Source organism: Megascapheus bottae, chromosome 22, assembly GCF_031878675.1.
Source record: "Megascapheus bottae isolate mThoBot1 chromosome 22, mThoBot2.hap1, whole genome shotgun sequence".
NCBI lineage: Eukaryota > Metazoa > Chordata > Mammalia > Rodentia > Geomyidae > Megascapheus > Megascapheus bottae.
The window spans coordinates 17,578,381-17,598,832 of record NC_143530.1 but is presented as its reverse complement, the minus strand read 5'-3'; the positions used below and the strand labels follow the sequence as shown (position 1 = coordinate 17,598,832).

General features: G+C 39.6%; 1 protein-coding gene across 1 annotated transcript in view; it reads right to left on the bottom strand.

Annotated features, from left to right (window-relative positions):
* The window catches only part of LOC150048318 (cytidine monophosphate-N-acetylneuraminic acid hydroxylase-like), a 137,164-nt gene that overhangs the window by 86,411 nt on the left and 30,301 nt on the right, over positions 1–20,452 (bottom strand). Inside the window, 1 exon segment of the mRNA XM_090355276.1 lies at positions 2,771–3,012. Coding sequence (XP_090211402.1) covers positions 2,771–3,012 — 242 coding nt within the window.

The window sequence follows — 20,452 nt, the reverse complement described above, 5'->3', positions numbered from 1 at the left end:
GGTGTGAGCCACCAGCACCTGGCTATATCAACAAGTTTTTAATGTTCTCTTTACTTACAAGGCAGGAAGTATATTCTACACATCAATTTAGCAAGGATTACTTGATGCCATTCTTTCTCATTAATGAATACCCAACAGCCTTTCAGGTATTTAGATAGAATATTTCACTCAGCATGCTAGACTAGAATAACACACTGCTCTTTACTGGCAGATTAACAGGAAAAGACAGCAGGACAGGTGGCAAAACTTCCTCCACTCCAGCTTTCGTGTGTGTGTGTGTGTGTGTGTGTGTGTGTGTGTGTGTGTGTGTGTGTGTGTGTGTGTGAGAGAGAGAGAGAGAGAGAGAGAGAGAGAGAGAGAGAGAGAGAGAGAGAGAGTGAGTGTACTGGGCCTTGAATTCAAGTCTTCACATACTTGCTTGGCTTTTTCAACTCAAGGCTAAACACAAGCAACACAAGAAACTCTTGTCATCATAAGAACAATTAAGTATTTATTGGGTACTTGCTCATTACATACCATCAGATGAAATTCTCATATATACATATATATTTGAATATATATGTATATATATAATAGGTTTTTTTGCCCGTCCTGAGACTTGAACTCAGGGCCTAGGCACTGTCCTTGATCGCTTTTTGTTCAAGATTAGCACTCTGAGCTATGATGCCACTTCCAGCTTTTTCTGTGTATGTGGTAGTGAAGAATTGAACCCTGGGCTTCGTGCATGCGAGGCAAGCATTCTACCACTAGGCTATGCTCCAAGCCCCCTTTCTTAGATATTTTTAACGTGCTTGACATGATCTTATCCGCTGAGGAACCTGACAAGACGGTTTTTGTTTTTGTTTTTTTAATGAAGCAACAGCTGGGCGTGGTGAATCATGCCTGTATTCTGAGCTACTCAGGGGACTCCAGGGGTATGATTGTGTCCTTGAGCTGAAAAGCTCAAGGACAGGGTCCAGGCCCAGAGTTGAAGTCCCATGACCAATAAAAAAATAAATAAAAATAGATCAACAGACTGATCCCCAGAAGGGTATAAATCTTGCCAAGCTTATTGTCCAGCTAGTGGGTGGTGGGGCAGGCAGTTCAGGGGAGATCTACTTGACTGCCTCTTTAACTGGTAAGCCAAGAGCACATTGGAGTGAGAAAAGGAAACATGAAATCTCCAAAGTGCAATGAAGCCTAGACGGGGTGAAGGATGTGAGGCCCCAGTGCCCCAGTCCCCTGGGGAGATGGTAAGGCACCAAACCAGCAAAGAAATCTCCTGAAATGAACTTATCTAACCTAACCAATACAATTGTTTATCTCCAGTGCAAATTTAACTGAGTTGTCGTCTGAGGAGCCAAACAAACTCAGGTCAGCTGACACAGGTCAGCTATTTAAAAAAAAAATCTAACAAGATGTGAGGCTGGGTTGTGAAATTACACATGTGGTAAAGCACACTTGTGTGTAGGTGTGTGAACGTTTTAGACTTGAGTAAATGATTTCTGAACAATTATTGAAGGAAACTCTTGGGCTGTTTGGCTTCCTGTAAGTACACTAGCACTGATATGCCTACGCAGGACTTAAGAAATAAGGCAGACAACACACATAGAAGATTTTTTTAAAGCCCTACATCAAATGACTAAAATCCCACAGCATTACAAGAACCCTACTGGCTCTGGCAGGCAGTGCCACTATCCTTTTAGCAGTTGCTGAAAATAGTTCTGCAGTGTTCTACATGAGGGTTGGGGGAAGGGTAGCAAATGGTCTTCTAAGAAATAAAAAGAACCACTGTTCTGGGCAGGAACACCTACCTAGGTCTCTGCCATTTGTGTTTTGTAATTACACCTAAGTTGCCAAGAAAATCCTTTCTGCTGTCCAGAAGGAAAGCTACCTTCCTGTCACCTACATAGGCCTGAAGGAAATATACAGGAAGCTTAAATCTGTAAACATAATATAACCCTAACCATTCAGAGAGAGACTTGTAAAACGACACGTTTTACTCTTTAACAAGCTGAAGATAACTTTGCAACTAAACTTCTTGGAAAGAGAGGAAATGTAAGTAAAACATACAACATTGAGGTTTAGAGAGTTTAAACAAGTACAAGTAAAGCTTAACAAAACTTACTATGGGGGGTGAGAGTTTGGCCCAGTGGTAGAGTGTTTGCCTAGCATGCATGAAGACCCAGGTTCGATTCTCGGTACCGCATACATAGAAAAAAAAAAAAAGCCAAAAGTGGTGCTGAGGCTCAAGTGGTAGAGCTCTAGCCTTGAGAAAGTCCAAGGACAAGCCCAAGACTGGTAACAAACAAACAAAAACAAAAAAACTTATTATGGGAAGCAATCAGCTGATTTTTTTTTTCCCTTTCAAATCAACAGGAAACTCCTCTGAACAGCTAACTCCTCTGAAAACCTAACGAACAGCTGAATCAAATATCAGGAAACTGAAATTTATTTTGTTGAAGGGGAATTTCCAGGGAAGAGTGGGCAAATGGAGAGAGGAAGGGAGAGTAATTACAGTCGTAATATTCAATGTAGGTATGTGAAATGGAAGGGGTAACTTCAGGGGGGGTGGGGCTGGGAAAGACCAGGGAGAATGATAGAAGGGGTGACACTGCTTAAGGTGCATGGTACTTATAAACTGATTGGTTGAATTGCAAGCCCTTTGTGCAACAAACCTAAAGATAATTTTTCAAAGTTATAAATAAGGAAAAATAAAATGAGGTGAACCCCTTTCCTGCCCAAACCTAATAATACCAAGTCTGTCAGAAAGCAAAGGATTTTTCAATACCTTCCATCTAAATCCTCGATGTCTTTTATAAATAGACCTCCTTGATGCTTGCACAAGTTCTTGCATGCCTTCAGGTGATTCTTATTCTTGTAGAAGATGTAGTCTTTCCCTGTACTCTTATTTCGAAAAAAATTGATGCCTTCCTTCAGGTTAGCAACTTCAGCAGGTAACAAATGCAGCAGGATTTCAGTTGTCTGTTTCACCCTATAAACAGGCAAATGTTTTGCAGGGAACATTAAGATCTGTTAGGTTTTAAGGCACAATCATTAGGATCGGACCTCTCAAGAGTTCATTTCCAAAACCCTTCCCTCCAGAAATTTCAGACTTGAAGCCCCTCAGTAGCACACTTTCTCCCAACCCCTGGACACAATGAAATGTGGCATCCTAAGGAAGGAAGTTTCCTCTCTCCTCTTTCCTAGAGAGCTGGGGCGTCTCTTCACTTGCCTGTCCATAGTGTGCTGGCTCCTGGGTGTGTAGAAAAAAATGACAGTTGCTCCTTCCGCTTCTAGTGCACACTTGTTCCCGCAAGGCTTGAGTCTGCCTGGTGAGAAAAATATTTACCCCACTTTACTATTTCCGTTCACAATGTTTCCTCTCTCTGCACACCTCTTTTACAAGCCTGACTCCCAGCTCCAGGTTTAGAAAGCATCTGTGCTTTTTGCCCCAAACCCTTTGCTTTTGCATCTGGGCTTTTCTTCTGCTTAAGATGTAGTCCCTCCCCTTGGTTGCCTCCCAATCATATCCCTCATTTGCTAAGGACGCCTCCCAGACCAAGTTCACAATCTTAGTGAGTGTGTGTGCATCCCTACCCTGAAGAATGTCATTAATAATAGACCAGGGCTTACTGCCTGCTCACTTCCACGTGGCCACTTGTAAAGCACTCACTAGCTCTGGAGTTTTATCTCTTTTTTTCATATATTTTTATTGTAATTAATAGAAGGTTACATGATATTTGCCAGATAGATGGTGCATTAATTCCCATACGTTGATACCCTTTCACATGTCTTGGTCCCCATTTCCCTCCCCCCACCCCCTGGAGTTTTATCTCTCTTATACCACTCAGCAATCTGCCTTTGCCCTCCCTTTACACTCAATCTGAGTAATTTCCAAATTACTCAATTTGAGCAATTTATAGAAAGCTCCAACAGCCAATGAAGCTTTGGGGGTTTTTTTCCCCTCAAGAAAGTTATAAATCTTACGATTTTCAAACCCCTATTTCTGACCAAAACTTAAAAAAATTATACAATTCTGAATCATAATCGAACCTGTTTATCAAGATTACAACAGCCTAAGCTCTGTGTGAGATTCTAATGCAAGCCACACCCTGAAGAAAGCAGGAAGTACTACCTACCTGGTTAATGCTCTATGTGAAGTCACGATGAAGCCTACGGCATAAGAATAAGATCTACTCCTATAAATATGCCTTTGTGTATATTTGTTTTTTGCCAGTCCCGGGGCTTGAACTCAGGGCCGGTACCCTGTCCTTGGGCTTTCTCAAGGCTAGCACTCTACCACTTGAGCCACAGCACCACTTCTGGCTTGTGTATATGGTACCGAGGACTCGAACCCAGGGCTTCATACATGCTAGGCAAGTACTCTACCATTAAGCCACACTCCCAGCCCTTTGTGTGTATTTTTTAAATAATAGTTTCATCAAAAGTATTATAGGTGATAGTATTGATGAACATATTTTTTATTATAAGAGAGCACTGATGAACTTCCATTAAAATAAGGAAAATATCTGGGGCACTGGTGGCTCACTCTTGTAATCCTAATCCTAGCTACTCAGGAGGCTAAGATCTGAACATCAAAATCTAAAGCAAATCCAAGCAGAAATGTCTAAGAGATCTTTATTTCCAATTAAACAGTCAAAAAGCAAACCAACAAAAAACATATAAGGAGCTGGGAATGTGACTTGGTGATAGAGTGTTTGCCTAGCATGCATGAAGACCTGGGTTCTACTCCTTGGTACCACATACACAGACAAAGCCAGAACTGGCTCTGTAGCTCAAGTGGTAGAGCGCTAGCCTTGAACAAAAGAAGTTCAAGAACAGTGTCCAGGCCTTGAGGTTAAGCCTCAAGACTGGCAAAAATAACAAAACAAAACACTAAAAACATATAAGGATGGCTGTGGCTCAAGTTGTAGAAGGTTAGTCTTGAACAACAACAAAAAAAGCCAAGTGGGGCCGGGAGTTTGGCCTAGTGGTAGAGTGCTTGCCTACCATGCAGGAAAACCTGGGTTTAATTCCTTGGTACCACGTACATAGAAAAAAGCAGGAGGTGGTGCTGAGGCTCAAGTGGTAGAGCTCTAGCCTTGAGAAACTCCAAGGACAGTGCTCAGACCCTGAGCCCAAGCCCAGGACTGCCATAAAAAAAAAAAAAGTCAGGGCCGGGAGTTTGGCCTAGTGGTTAAAGTGCTTGCCTAGCATGCACGAAGACCCAGGTTTGATTCCTTGGTACCACATACATACAAAAAAGCCGGAAGTGGTGCTGAGGCTCAAGTGGTAGAGCTCTAGCCTTGAGAAAGTCTCAGGCCCTGAGCTCAAGCCCAGGACTGGCCAAAAAAAAAAAAAAAAAAGTCAAGTGAAAGTATAAATCCCTGAATTCAAGCCCCAGTATTGACACAAAATAAAATAAAATAAATCAGAAAAATGAAATTATAAATTCTAGTTTGATATGAAAATATTTAAACTAAATTAAGGCTTAATATGCCTATTTTTCAATGTTTTAATATTTTTAAAAAATAGTTTGATGTTCTTTTAAAATAACAAATAACTAGACCAAACTTCAGAGAATCATGCATTTTTCTTTTATCTGATTTGATAGTTTGTCCTGGCAAACTAAACATGTAAGTTTTTGCATGTTATCTGTGGTGTTTTGGGCCTTAATTTTTATTATTTATTTATTTATTTATTGTGGGTCTTGGGGCTTGAACTCTGGGCCTGAGCACTGACCCTTAGCTCTTCAGCTCAAGGCTACTGCCCTGCCCCTTGAGCCTCAGCACCATTTCTGGTTTTCTAGTGGTTAATTGGAGATAAGAGTCTCACATTCTTCAGTGCCTGGGCTGGCTTTGAACCTTGATTCTTAGAACTCAGCCTCCTGAGTAGTTAGGATTACAGGTATAGGCCACCGCACCCAGCTTAATTTTTGCACCCGGCTTCTTCTTTCTTTTATCTCCATATATGACCACACATCTGATACACCAGTAGAACACTTCAACTATATAGAAAGCTGTATGACTGGTTTAGAGGAAAGAAAATGAGAAAAGTCCGACACACCCTGAGTGATACTCTGTGGCAGCGATTTCCTGAAGGCATAAAGAAGTTATCTCCATTCAAAGGAAAAGCAGCTCCACAAGAGGAAACCAGATAAGAAGCCAACATTGGTTTTCAGATCCAATGAATAACTTGTCCTAAGCTCCATGTGAGCAAGGAAAAGGGCTGCCAGAAGGCCCTCTAACATACACAGGATTCCAATATAGTCGGATTCAATGAGTCCTAGTGGCAAACATTGCCAACCATCACATCCCATTCTCTATCTCACCATCTTTATTCCACATCTCTTCTCACACCTTCTTTACAATATAGTTGTAACTCTTATAGAACTATACAAAAATCCATCCCCCAGTATATATAGCACAACCGGATGTACAGATAAAGCTACCAGTGGTATCCTACTATATTTACTTATTTTGCTGGGTTTTGAAGTAGAGAAATTGTTAGAGGTAAGATACACTCCCATACCAGCAGTGTGAAATGGCTTGTAGACACACCTAACAACATACCTAACACACTTAGTCTAGTAAGAATATAAAGAACATTCCACCAGCAAAACATCAGGCAATGGAAAAGACCAAATCACAAAGGGTCCATAAATAAATAAAACCCAACACAGAGCTATAATAAATATAAGAAAGCAGGAAAACATAACACTGCCAGAAAATAACAATTATAGAACAAAGGAACAGAGTGACAATGAAGTAAAATTCAAAGGGCTGTCAATAAGGATGTTCAATGAAATGAAAGAGGACTTAAAACAAGCAGCTACATAAACACAGAATATGCAAAGGGTTAAGGCAATTCAATAAGAACACAGAGAAAAAGCTAAGTTAAATATAAATATAAATAGGTAGCTAAATGAGCTCAAGATACTACAGCCAAACAGCTAAAAGAAATAAAAGAAGAGTGGGGGGGAGGGTAATGGGTACCAAGACATGTGAAAGGGTATCAATGTATGTGAATTAATGCACCTTCTATCTGGCAAATATCATGTAACCCTTTTACTAATTACAATAAAAAAAGAAATAAAAGAAGATACCAATAAATTAGTGAAGTAAGGAAGTCAATGCAAAACATGAAAAAGAGATCTCAATAAAGAGAAATCTGCTGGGCCACGGTGGCTCACACAAGTAATCCTAGCTATTCAGGAGGCTGAGATCTGAGGCTCAAGGTTCAAAGCCATCCCAGGCACTGAAGTCCGTGAGTTGCTTATCTCCAATTAACCACCAGAAAAACCAGAAGTGGCTCTGTGGCTCAAGGGGTAGGGATGAAGAGCTCACGGAAAATGCCCAGGCCCAGAGTTCAAGTCCCATGATGGAAGAGAGAGAGAGAGAGAGAGAGAGAGAGAGAGAGAGAGAGAGAGAGAGAGAGAGAGAGAGAGAGAGGGGGAGAGAGAGAGATATTTTTGAAAAACCAAACTGAAGGAAGAGATTAAAAAAAAAAAAGACGATCTAGCAGAGTACATGATACAGAAGATAGAATTTCGAAGCTTGAAGATAGGATAGGTATAGCAGAAAGGTCAGAAGAAAATATGGGGGGAAAGAGATAAAAGAAATACGAAAGAAGTTTACAAGAACATCAAGGCTCAGTTAAAAGACCAAATTTATGTCTTATGGGTATTGAGGACTGAGAGGAGAGGATTGCTAAAGACATAGAAAATATATTCAACAGAATAATAGAAAATTTCTCAAATCTTAAGAAAAGCCTCTATAGAAAGAAGCTTTTACAACACTTAGGAGAGTAGACAAGAAAAAGAGATTCTCCATGACATATCATAGTTAAAACATCAAACACAGAAAACAAAAATTACTAAAAGCTCTAAGAGAGAAAAAGGCAGATCACCTGTATGGGAAAATTCCATCAGAATACTAGCAGATTTCTCAACAGAACCAGAAAAGCAAAAAGGGCTTAGAATTTTGTATTTAAAACACTGAAAGTAAACAACTGCTCACCCAGAATACTCTAACAAAGCACTCATTGAAGCTCTGAAGGGAAAATAAAAATATTTTATAATAACTAAAGCTATTTATAGTCACTACACCAGAACTACAACAGACACACAAAGACAACCTGCTCACAGAAGAGAAACACCAATGTAAACTTGAAAGAGGTAGAGAAAAACAAATACTACCAAAAGAATAGACAGGAATATGGGGAGTAAAAAAGAATATGACACTTTTTATGGCAGGAACAAATACAGACTATCAATTTTAACATTCAATAAACTCAGTTCTCCAATAAATGGAGAGTTGCATTAGAAGTCAGCCATCTGTTGACTACAAGAAAAGAAAAAAAGCAGCTAACTGACAAAACAAAGACTGGTTTAGAGTGAAAGGCTGAAAAAAGACTGCCAAGCAAACAGATCCCCAAATCAAGCAGGAGTAACTATACTCAGATCTGACAAAGTAGATTTCAAATTAACATTAGAAGAGATTAAAATGGTAATTCTATGTTAATAAATTTGCCATATTAAGAAGAAATAACAATTCTTAACATCTGTGCACAAACAGAAGGAGAAATCAAGAAAATGATCCCATTTGCAATAACCCCCAAAAGAATAAAATATTTAGGAATTAACCTAACCAAAGATAAAAGGAATTATTTAATGAAAACTATAAAAGCCTAAAGAAAAAAATCAAAGAGGACACCAGGAAATGGAAAGACATCCCATGCTCATGGATAGGGAGAACCAACATAGTGAAAGTGAGCATACTGCCCAAATTGATATACAAATTCAATGCAATCCTCATCAAAATCCCAAGGACATTCTTTACTGAAATAGAAGATACAATCTTGTTCATATGGAACAAGAAAAGACTTAGAATAGCCAAAGCAATCCTAGACAAAAAGAGCAATGCAGGTGGTATTATAATACCAGACTTCAAACTCTATTCTAGAGCCATAATAACAAAAGGAGCATGGTATTGGCAAAAAAAAAAAAATAGACCAGAAAATCAATGGAACAGAAAACCCAGAAATAAAACCACATACGTATAGTCAACTTATATTCGACAAAGGAGACAGAGATATACAGTGGAATAAAAATAGCTTATTATTGGTGCTGGGAAAATTGAGCAGCGGCATGCAGAAAACTAAAAATTAATCCCAGCCTGACACCATGTAGGTAGTATCAAAGAATCAAACCTGAGTCTTCATGTGTGCTAGGCAAACACTCTATTACTCAGCCAAACTCCAGGCCCAGTAAGCTTTTATCTTAATCTTATCAATGTTCGCTTGCTGGAAGTAGTTCCTGAACTTGTAAAGGGAATGTCTTCTTGAGTCCTAACTTATCCATCCTGCAATGCCACTGTGATAATAGGTGAGTTACACACATCAGTAGATGGTCCTGGGCCCTTGAGTCTGCTAACAGAGATTTGAAAGATGACTGGGTGAGCCATAGGTCAAAGATTGCAATTTGGTCTTGAGATAGGGGAAAGTTGAAAAGATAACCTTCACTCAGCCTAATGTCAGGGAACTGTCTTCATCTTCAAGGGGAGGTTGATCAGCGATACTTAGAGGAAGTCTGAGAAGTTAAAAGAAAGAATGGAAGAGAGAAAGGAAGGATGGATGGAAAGAAAGAAGAAAGGAAGGAGGAAGGAAGGAGGGAGAGAGAGAAGGAAGGGAGGGAGGGAGGGAGGGAATGTCTTTAAATAGGTTTCTGGGGGATAAAAGCTCATAGTAGATACTCTGGCCAAGGCACAGTTTTTGTGTTATGTGATTGGGTTTAGTGACCCAGAAATTTTGATATGACTTCTGTCTATTCAGTTCCCCAAGAGGAAATTATGCACAGACATTAAATAGGAAAATGGTCAACACATAGCCATTTGTGTTGATTCTATTTCCAGAGACAGTTGTGTCCTGCAGCAACTCACACAAGTTGTTCACAAGTTCTTCAACATTTAAAATCAAAAACAATGACTCTAAAGTACTCTCCCAGTTTTTAGCAAAGTTTCCTCAAGAAGGCCAATAACAGTTATCTAAAATGAGTCCATTTCTTCTCACCATAGCATCTAGGTTCAACCATGTCCTAGCTTGAACTTTTTCCCCACAGTGGCCAGCTTCCACATGTCCCTGAGTAATTTCCCCCAGGGAAATGGCTCTGAGGCTGGTGAGCCACAGGTCAAAGATTGCAATACTGTGACAATAGGTTATCACAAAAGATACAAATGAGAGATGCATATGGCAAAGTATACAAGCCACCTGGAACTTCCCCCTCTCCAGATGGTCTACCCTTGGGGAATTCACACATGAAGCTCTCTGGGTTTTATGAAGACTTCATTGCATAGGCATGACTGAAGCATAGACAACTAGATCAGAATATTATAGGACAGCTGGGGGCCAGTGGCTCAGGCCTGTAATCCCAGCTACTCAGAAAGCTGGGATCTGAGAATTGGGGTTCAAAGCCCAGTCTGGGCAAGAAAGTCTGTGAGACACTTTATCTCCAATCAACTACTCAGAAAAAGCTGGAAGTGCTACTGTAGTTCAAGCAGTAGAACAGTAACCTTGAGCAAAAGAAACTCAGGGACAGTGTCCAGACCCAGGATCAGGAAAAAAAAAAAGTGATAGAACAACAAACTAACCAACTAACAGCAAACTAATTAGCTAATCTAAAGCCAACAGATGGATTCCCTGTGAAGCCTGTCTATTGAGATCCATCTTGACCTCTCGCAGAGAGAAGATGTATTCTGAGATGAGTGTTATCATAGACAAGGTACATCAGAAGACTTTATGATCAAATCCAAGGCAGGAAAATGATACTCATGTCTCCGACTTGCTTGGGAGAAAAGACATTCTTGTTTCTGTGGCCTGCTTTGGGGAGAGATTTATGAGACAGGAAAAATGGATGAAATCCAAAAATACAGATTTTATATTATTATCCCTAGCACTTCCTTCACCTCATTTTAAACTATCCTCTTTCTCCTAATGACTTTTGGTCTTTCTTTTTTTTCGTAGTTCAACCCTATGACAAGAATGTTCTTTGATCCCTTCTCCATATATTTAATTATCTTTATTCATTACATTATAGTTCTACTGCAACTCTTCAAGTGAGACTTCCCAGATAAGGTCAAATCCCACTGCAGATATGGTATGGTTATGGTGCTATGTACTTTTCTTTAATTGACTTGCCAAAGCTTGCAATTTTTTGACTAATAGATTTCTTCACTCCTCTGTTCCCCAGAAAACTGTAAGTCACATGAGAAAAAACAAAAACATGTCTACAGGAGCTTGCATTTCCACAGCCTAGCACAGGAGAATTTTAATAAATGTTTGTTGAAGAAAATAAATTAACATTTTGATTAATATTGCATAGCAGTGATTTGTATAAAATACGCCTTAGGAGCCTAGAAATTAAACATGTCATTCATTCCTGGAACATATTTATAATCACATTTATTTGAGAGCCAGAATTTAAAAAAAAAATGTTGCCAGGCACAGTGGCTCACTCCTGTAATCCTAGCTACTCAGGAGCCTGAGATCTGAGGAATACAGTTCAAAGCCAGCCTTGGCACGAAAAACTGTGAGACTCTTATCTCCAATTAGCCACTAGAAACCAAAAGTGGATCTTTGGCTTAAGGGTGGGATGGTATCCTTGAGCTGAAGAGCTCAGGGACAGTGGCCAGGGCCAGAGTTCAAGCCCCAAAACAGACCAAAAAAGAAATATTAATTAGATGACATTTTAAAAACAAATGATAGCACAGTGCCCCAAATTATGACCAGGTACTCTAGCGGTTTGCTTGTATTGTAGTTGATATTTTCCATAGAAAGAGATTGCAGATGACAAATGGTTCCAATCCAGCCCACAAGGTTTTATGTACCCATCAACTAATCAATGTTTTCTTGAGAGAAGCTTTAAGACTGCCTATACTTTGAGTTTGTTGTGTTTATTTATTTTTATTTTTTGCCAGTCCTGGAGCTTGAACTCAGGGCTTGGTCACTGTCCTCAGACATATTTTGCTCAAGGCTAGTGTTCTGCCACTTCAGCCACAGTGCCACTTCTGGCTTTTTCAGTATATGTGTTACCAAGAAATTGAACCCAGGACTTTGTGCATGCTAGGTGAGCACTCTACCACTAAGCTATGCTCCCAGCCCAGTGTGTTTATTTTTTGAGACAGATTATTGTTATATAGCCCTACACCTCCTGAGTTCTGGGATTACAGGCATGAGCCACCAGACTCAACTTCAATCATTATACTATGTCTGATTCTATTTTGGAGTTATGAATGCAATGGGACATTGAATCCAGAACACTTTCAAGTTTAGACCCTGAATCTTGCACTTTTTTATTCCTTATATTTAAGTATCTCTTTGTCTGCTGGTTTCTAACCAAGTAATAAATAATATATTAAAAGAAGGGAACTTTGGCTAATCCTTTCCTGTGGTTAACAGCCATAGAAAACTAGAGGAAGTCCACTGAGAAGGAGGTGAGGACGCTGAAACAAGTGACCATGGTTTCCAGAAGCATTCTCTGGAAGGCAGAATGTCATGGTAAGCAATGGGGTAGCAAAACTTCTGTACCCAAATAAGTGGGTGAATACAAATCACAGGTTCCACTTTGGAGTGGTCACTGCTCTATGTTCAAAATTACCTTTGTTGTAAGGTGAGAAAGCAAAGAAAGAATACTGAGTAGTCACATTTTGAGAGCTCAAATTTTAGAGTCTTTATTAAGAGGCCAATGACTTCATGGTGGACGCCTGTCTCAAAAACCATGAGCCAGAAAATACACTTAACACATTTAGGAAACAGACCAGAGGAAAGAAAGAACAAAAATGATACCAACAAGCCAAATTCAGCTCCAATGAATAGCTGAATTTGGATGCCAGGGGCCTGAAGAACAGCCAGGAAAAAAAGGACACAGGAAGTGAACATGGAGACATGTGGCATAGTGTAATGGAACCTGAGCTGATCTGAGCCTGTCAGGTCAGGAGGCAGGGTCACAGGAAAACTCCCAGCCCCACGCACTTGACAGGTCTAGTAACCTATCAGCCAAGTGCCCACAAAATGAAGACAAGATGCCAGACCCTACAATTCACCCCGTGGACAATATGGGACCGGTCAGATCTGACCTCCCTACTTCATTTTAACATCATGAACCCCACCTTCTCTATCTCCAAGACCCTCTCAGTCTTTGCACTTAATGGCAGAAGTAAAGGCAAGCTACTAAGAATATAAACTTTCATTTAATGGAAAAATATATTTAAACCATGCCTTTGTTCCTTCCAAGTAGAAAAGGGCCAAATGGCACAAACAGTTCTTGTTTAGGGAAAGCCAAAAAAAAAAAAAAGTAAAATTTGAAGTCTCCTTTGACTGATGTTTGAAACTTCTAGCATGGATGCAGCCTGAAAATTTCAATTCACATGGTAAATTTGTTTTGATTTTCCTGTTGCCAGACAGTCTTTTCAGAAACAACTACAGACCCCCAGCCAGCAAGAATACAGCAGGAGTGTCTGTTTTGTGTTGAGGTGAGGGAGCCCTCACCAGCTAAGGTGACTATAAGTTAATTGCAACTAACAGTCTACAGCCTTTTATTTCCCTTCCAACTCTACCCATCAGCACCTAGCAAGTAGATGGGAACTTTTGATAAGCTGAGTTCCCTGCCAACATCAGAATTAGAAAATTGTGAGTGTGTGTGAGAGAGAGAGAGAGAAAGAGAAGGGAAAAGGGAGGAGGGAGGAGGGAGGAGGGAAGAAAGGAGCGAGTTGTGGAGTAGATACATAAATGAAGTTCAAGAGAAGAGAGCACAAAGTGACACGTAATGCATCCACAATGATGTCATGTGTGCTTTGAAAATTAAGTCAGCCTTCTATAAACACGTTCTGTTTTCTTTAGTACAGCAATAGTGTTTTAGTATAAAGAAAGGATCCAAGTATCTGTGAGTATATGTGTGCCAGGCCTAGGGCTTGAACTGAAGGCTTGGGCACTGGTCCTGAGCATTTTTGTTGAAGGTTAGCACTCTGCCATCCATTTCCAGCTTTAAAAAAAATGTTGGTAGCTAATAGGAAATAAAGAGTCTTATGCGCTTTCCTGCCTGAGCTGGCTTCAAACTATGATCCTCAGATCTCAGCCTGCTGAGTAGCTAGGATTCTGGGTGTGATCCATCAACCCCTAGCAGTTTTAGAATATTCTTTTACAAAGATATAAATCCTTGTAATCTCCCATGTCAAGAAAAAAATCATCTCAAAGTCTCTATGAAAGTTCTCTCCCATCCCCAGTTAGTTTCTATCCAAATAGTAACTACTTTTCTAACTTATTATCTTAAACCTCATTACCATATGTTACCTGTGTCTACTCTTGAATTCTCACAGACATCATCATATAATTACATTACTCTTATTATCTTAAATCTCATTACCATATGTGACCTGTGTCTACTCTTGAATTCTCACAGACGTCATCATATAATTACATGAACTCCTATCTGGACCCTTTATCATCATTACAGCTGGGGTATACATTCATATTCTTATGAATAACAGTGGCTTGTTTTTTCATTGCTGCATAGCATTCTGTTTTGTAAATATGTATTTCCTTTTTCTACTCTATTTTTGGGTACTTAGGGTTGATGTTTGCTTTTGACTATCGTGATTACAAATACTACATCCTGGTATGTAAGTTTTGATAGCCATAAGCATTCCTTTATGTTAGTAATAAATTCAGGGGTAGAATTTCTTGTACTTTTAGCTTTGATAGGTATTAGCAACCAGTTTTCCAAAGGTGTTATATCAATTTACACTCTTACCAGCACATGCATAGCATTCCTGATACAACACTACAGGCCTTTTGCACTTTTGCAGAGTTTTTTTTTTTTAGTGTGCAATTAGTTGACTAGACATTAACCAACTACAAATGTGATCAGTCATAATGCAATCATATGGACAGGACTTTTTAAAATACTTTTATTGTAATTAATAAAAGGGTTACATGATATTTGCCACATAGAAGGTGCATTAATTCACATATATCGATACCCTTTCACATGTCTTGGTCCCCATTACCCTCCCCTCCATCCCCCCATCTTGGTTTTCCCCCCTTCCCTATCCAATTTCAAATAACCAAATACAAATATATCCAATATATCAGATAACAAAGTGAGATACTGTAACAATATGATATAACCAAGGGACAGCAAAAGAGATGAGAGATAACATAGTATATTAAGGACAAAAATCATTCATTATATGGCTTTTGTGTCAATATCCTGGAGGTCCTCTCAATTAGCGTCATACTATATGGCCTTATGTATCAAGGTTTTGCTCTATTGCAAATCTCTGCTAGTTGAGCCCAAGGTTTCTACTGATTATGACAAATGAGGGAAACCATTGAGCCTAAGTTCCTTTGAGTCTGGCTTACTTCACTTAATATGATTTTTTCTAAGTCTTTCCATTTCCTAACAAATGGGTTGATGTCATTTTTTTCTGACAGCAGCATAGAACTCCATTGTGTACAAATACCACAACTTGTTGATCCACTCATCAACTGAGGGGCATCTAGGTTTGGTTCCATATCTTTGCTATGGTGAATAATGCTGCAATGAACATAGTTGTGCTAGTGGATTAAGAATGTCCTCCTTTCCGGACAGTTGGGTAAATGCCTAGTAGTGGAATTGCTGGGTCATAGGGGAGTTCTATGTTTAACCTTTTGAGGCACTACCACACTGCTTTCCATAGTGGTTGAATGAGTTTGCACTCCCACCAACAGTGTAGTAGTGATCCCTCCTGGCCACATCCCCTCCAGCTTCTGTTATTAGTTTTCCTGATCCTGGCCATTCTACCTGGAGTGAGGTGGAATCTTAGAGTTGTTTTGATTTGCATTTCTTTTATGACCAGAGATGTTGAGCATTTCTTCATGTATCTATAGGCCATTTTTGTTTCTTCTTCAGAGAAGACTCTCTTTAAGACTTTGGCCCATTTTTTAATGGGATGGTTGTTACTTTGGAGATTACTTTTGGAGTGATTCAATTTTTTGAGCTGTTGATATATTTTAGATATGAGGCCTTTGTCGGCTGTATGGTTGGTGAAGATCTTCTCCCACTCTGTAGGCTTCCTAATTAATTTACTAGCTATGTCCTTTGCCATACAAAAGCTCTGCAGTTTAATGCAGTCCCACTTCTCCAGCCTTTCTCTGATTTGTTGTGATTCTTGGTCCTTATTAAGAAAGTTTCGACCTGTGCCAAGGAGGCCTAGTGTATCTCCTATTCCTTCTTGTAACGTTTTCAGTGTGTCAGCTTTTACCTCCATGTCTTTGATCCATTTGGAGTTAATTCTAGTGCAGGGTGACAAAGAAGGATCCAACTTTAGTTTTCTGCAGGTGCTTAACCAGTTCTGCCAGCACAACTTGTTGAAGAGGCTATCTTTCTTCCATTCTATTTTTTTTTGGCTCCCTTGTCAAAGATTAGGTGGCCATAGGTCTGTGGTTTAATATCTGGGTCCTCAGTTCTATTCCATTGGTCTTCAGGCCTGTTCTTGTGCCAGTACCAAGCTGTTTTGATAATTATAGCTCTGTAATAGAGTCTAAAGTTTGGTATTCAAATTCCTCCTGCACTGTTCTTTCTGCTAAGAAGTGTTTTTGCTATACAAGGTCTTTTATTATTCCATATGAAATTTTGGATTGCCTCTTCTATTTCTTTAAAGAATGACATTGGGGGCCGGGAGTTCGGCCTAGTGGTTAAAGTGCTTGCCTGGCATGCACGAAGACCCGGGTTCAATTCCTCTGTACCACATACACAGCAAAAAGCCGGGAGTGCTGCTGAGGCTCAAGTGGTAGAGCTCTAGCCTTGAGAAAGTCCAAGGACAGTGCTCAGGCCCTGAGCTCAAGCCCAGGACTGGCAAAAAAAAATGACATTGGGATATTGATGGGTATTGCATTGAATTTGTAGATAGCCCTTGGCAAGATTGCCATTTTCATGATGTTGATTCTTCCAATCCAGGAGCATGGGAGGTTTTTCCATTTCTTTAGTTCTGCTTTAATTTCCTTTTTCAGGGTTTTAAAGTTTTCATCAAAAAGGTCCTTTACATTCTTAGTTCAGCCAATTCCTAGGTACTTTATTTTCTTTGAGGCTATTGTGAAAGGAGTTGCTTTCCTGATTGTTGCCTCGTTCTCTCACTGTTGGCATATAGCAAGGCAGTTGATTTTTGAGGGTTAATTTTTTTTAATTTTTTTTATTGTAATTAGTAAAAGGGTTACATGGTATTTGCCAGATAGAAGGTGCATTAATTCACATACATTGATACCCTTTCACATGTCTTGGTACCCATTTCCCTCCCCCCACCCCCCACCCGTCTTGGTTTTCCCCCCTTCCCTATCAAATTTCAAATATCCAAATACAAATAAATTCAATATATCAGATAACAAAGTGAGATACTATACCAATATGAGATAACCAAGGGACAGCAAAGGAGATGAGAGACAACATAGTACATTAAGGACAACAATCATTCATTGCATGGCTTTTGTTTCAATATCCTGGAGGTCCTTTCAATTAGCTTCACATTATATAGCCTTATGTATCAAGATTTTGCTCTATTGCAGATCCCTGCTAGTAGAGCCCAAGGTTTCTACTGATTATGACAAATGAGGGAAACCATTGAGCCTAAGTTCCTTTGAGTCTGGCTTACTTCACTTAATATGATTTTTTCTAAGTCTTTCCATTTCCTAACAAATGGGGCGATGTCATTCTTTCTGACAGCAGCATAGAATTCCATTGTGTACAAATACCACAACTTGTTGATCCACTCATCAACTGAGGGACATCTAGGTTGGTTCCATATCTTTGCTATGGTGAATAGTGCTGCAATGAACATTGTTGTGCTAGTGGGTTTAGTATGTCCTTGTTTCTGGTTGGTTGGGTAAATGCCAAGTAGTGGAATTGCTGGGTCATAGGGGAGTTCTATGTTTAGCCTTTTGAGGCACTGCCACACTGCTTTCCATAGTGGTTGAACGAGTTTGCACTCCCACCAACAGTGTAGTAGTGATCTTGAGGGTTAATTTTATAGCCTGCTACCCTTCCAAAGTTTTGAATCAGCTCAAGGAGCTTGGGAGTAGAGTCTATAGGATTCTTTAAATACAGAATCATGTCATCTGCAAAGAGGGATAGTTTTACTTCCTCTTTCCCTACTTGGATCCCCTGTATGCTTGCTTCTTGCCTTATTGCACTGGCTAGGAATTCTAATACTATGTTAAAGAGGAGTGGAGAGAGTGAGTATCCTTGTCTCGTTCCTGATTTTAGAGGGAATGGCTTTAGCTTTTCGCCATTAAGTGTAATACTAGCTGTGGGTTTGTCATACACAGCCTTTATTATATTGAGAAATGTTCCATGGATTCCTAGTTTCTCCAGAGCTTTTAACATAAAGGGGTGTTGGATCTTGTCAAATGCTTTTCTGCATCTATTGAGACAATCATGTGGTTTTTGTCCTTGCTCCTGTTGATGTGTTGAATTATATTAATTGACTTGCGTATGTTGAACCAGCTTTGCCTCCCTGTGATGTATCCTGTTTGATCATAGTATATAATTTTTTTGATAAGTTGTTGTAGATGGTTGGCCAGTATTTTGTTGAAGTTTTGCATCAATATTCATCAAAGAAATGGGTCTATAGTTCTTTCTTTGATGAATCTCTGTCTGGTTTGGGGATGAGGGTTATACTGGCTTCATAGAATGAGTTTGATAAAGAACCTTCATTTTCAATTTCGTTGAAGAGCTTGAAGAGCATTGGTGTGAGCTCTGCTTTGAAGACCTTACAGAATTCAGCTGTGAATCCATCTGGCCCTGGGCTTTTCTTAGGTGGAAGGTCTCTTATTGCCATTTCTATTTCAGTGCTTGAAATAGGCCTGTTTAGTTGGGATAGTTCTTCTTGGTTCAGTGTGGGTATGTTAATATTGGCTAGGAATTCATCTATTTCTTCTAGATTCTCAAATTTGTTGGCATAAAGGTTTGAGAAGTATTCCCTCATGATACTCTGGATCTTGGTAATTTCTGTCGTGATATTACCATTTTCGTTTGTGATTTTTTTTTTTATTTCACTATGCTCTCTTCTTTTTTTGGTAAGATTTGCTAAGAGTTTGTCAATTTTGTTAATTCTTTCAAAGAACCAACTAACTCCTTGTTTTGTTGATTCTTTCTATAGTTTTTTTGGTTTCCAAATCATTTAATTCTGCTTTGATTTTAATAATTTGCTTCCTTCTAGTGGGATTAGGGTTGGTTTGTTGCTCTTTTTCCAGGAGCTTAAGGTGACACATTAACTTGTTGGTTTGCAATTTTTCCAACTTGTTTTTATAGGCACTCAGAGCTATAAATTTTCCTCTGAATACTGCCTTTGCCATGTCCCAAAGGAGCTGGTATTTTGTGTGCTCCTTATTGTTAAATTTCATAAACTGTTGGATTCTGTTCTGATCTCTTTGATGACCCATTGGTGATTCAACAATGTGTTGTTCAATGTCCTGCCGGGGCCAACCGGCAGCAAACCAGGGTTCTCAGATTGGGGTTCCTGAAATCGGGGGCAAGGACTAGGAAGAAATAGAAGAGAGACAGACACACCGGGTCCGGGATGTCCGCAGTCCAGGTAAAGACTGCCGCGTTTATTTTCCACTCCCCCTTCTTCCCTCCTCCAGACCCAGGGAACCTCCAGGTGTTACATTCATATGGTAATTCTCAGGTCATTTACATAGAATAGGGCCAGAAAACAATAAGACAATAAAGCCATCGTCTGATGGAAGTCAAGGTACAGTTTGATTCCACTCTGGCTCCCAACAATCTCCATGAGTTACAGGGTTTTCGTTGGTGGAGATGTGTGTTCAGTTCTAATTTGATGCCTTTGTGGTCTGAGAGCGTGAGGGAATAATTTCAGTGTTTCTGAATCTGTCCAGGTTTGTTTTATGGCCTAAGATGTGGTCTATTTTGGAAAATGTTCCATGTGCTGCTGAAAAAAACATATATTGTGTTGTTGCTGGGTGGAATATTCTGCAGGTGTCTGTTAGATCTAGTTAGTCTATATAGTTGTTCAATTCTAAGGTTTCTCTGTTGAGTTTTTGCCTTGTTGATCTGTCCATAGGTGAGAGTGGTGTGATAAAGTTACCAACAATCACTGTGTTTCGATCTATGTATGGTTTCAGTGAAAGTAAAGTTTGCTTGATGAAGTTTGGAGCTCCGGGATTGGGTGTGTAGATATTTACGATCCTTATGTCTTCCTGGAGGAAAGATCCCTTTGGTAGTATGTAGTACTTTGTCTTTTCTCACTAATTTTAGTTTGAAGTCTATTTTATCTGATATGAGGATGGCAACTCCAGCCTGTTTATGGGGGCCGTTAGCTTGATAGAGTTTATTCCAACCTCTCACTTTCAAAAAAATGTTTGTTTTTTTAGATAAGATGTGTCACTTGACGACAGCAGAATGATGGATCTTGCTTTTTGATCC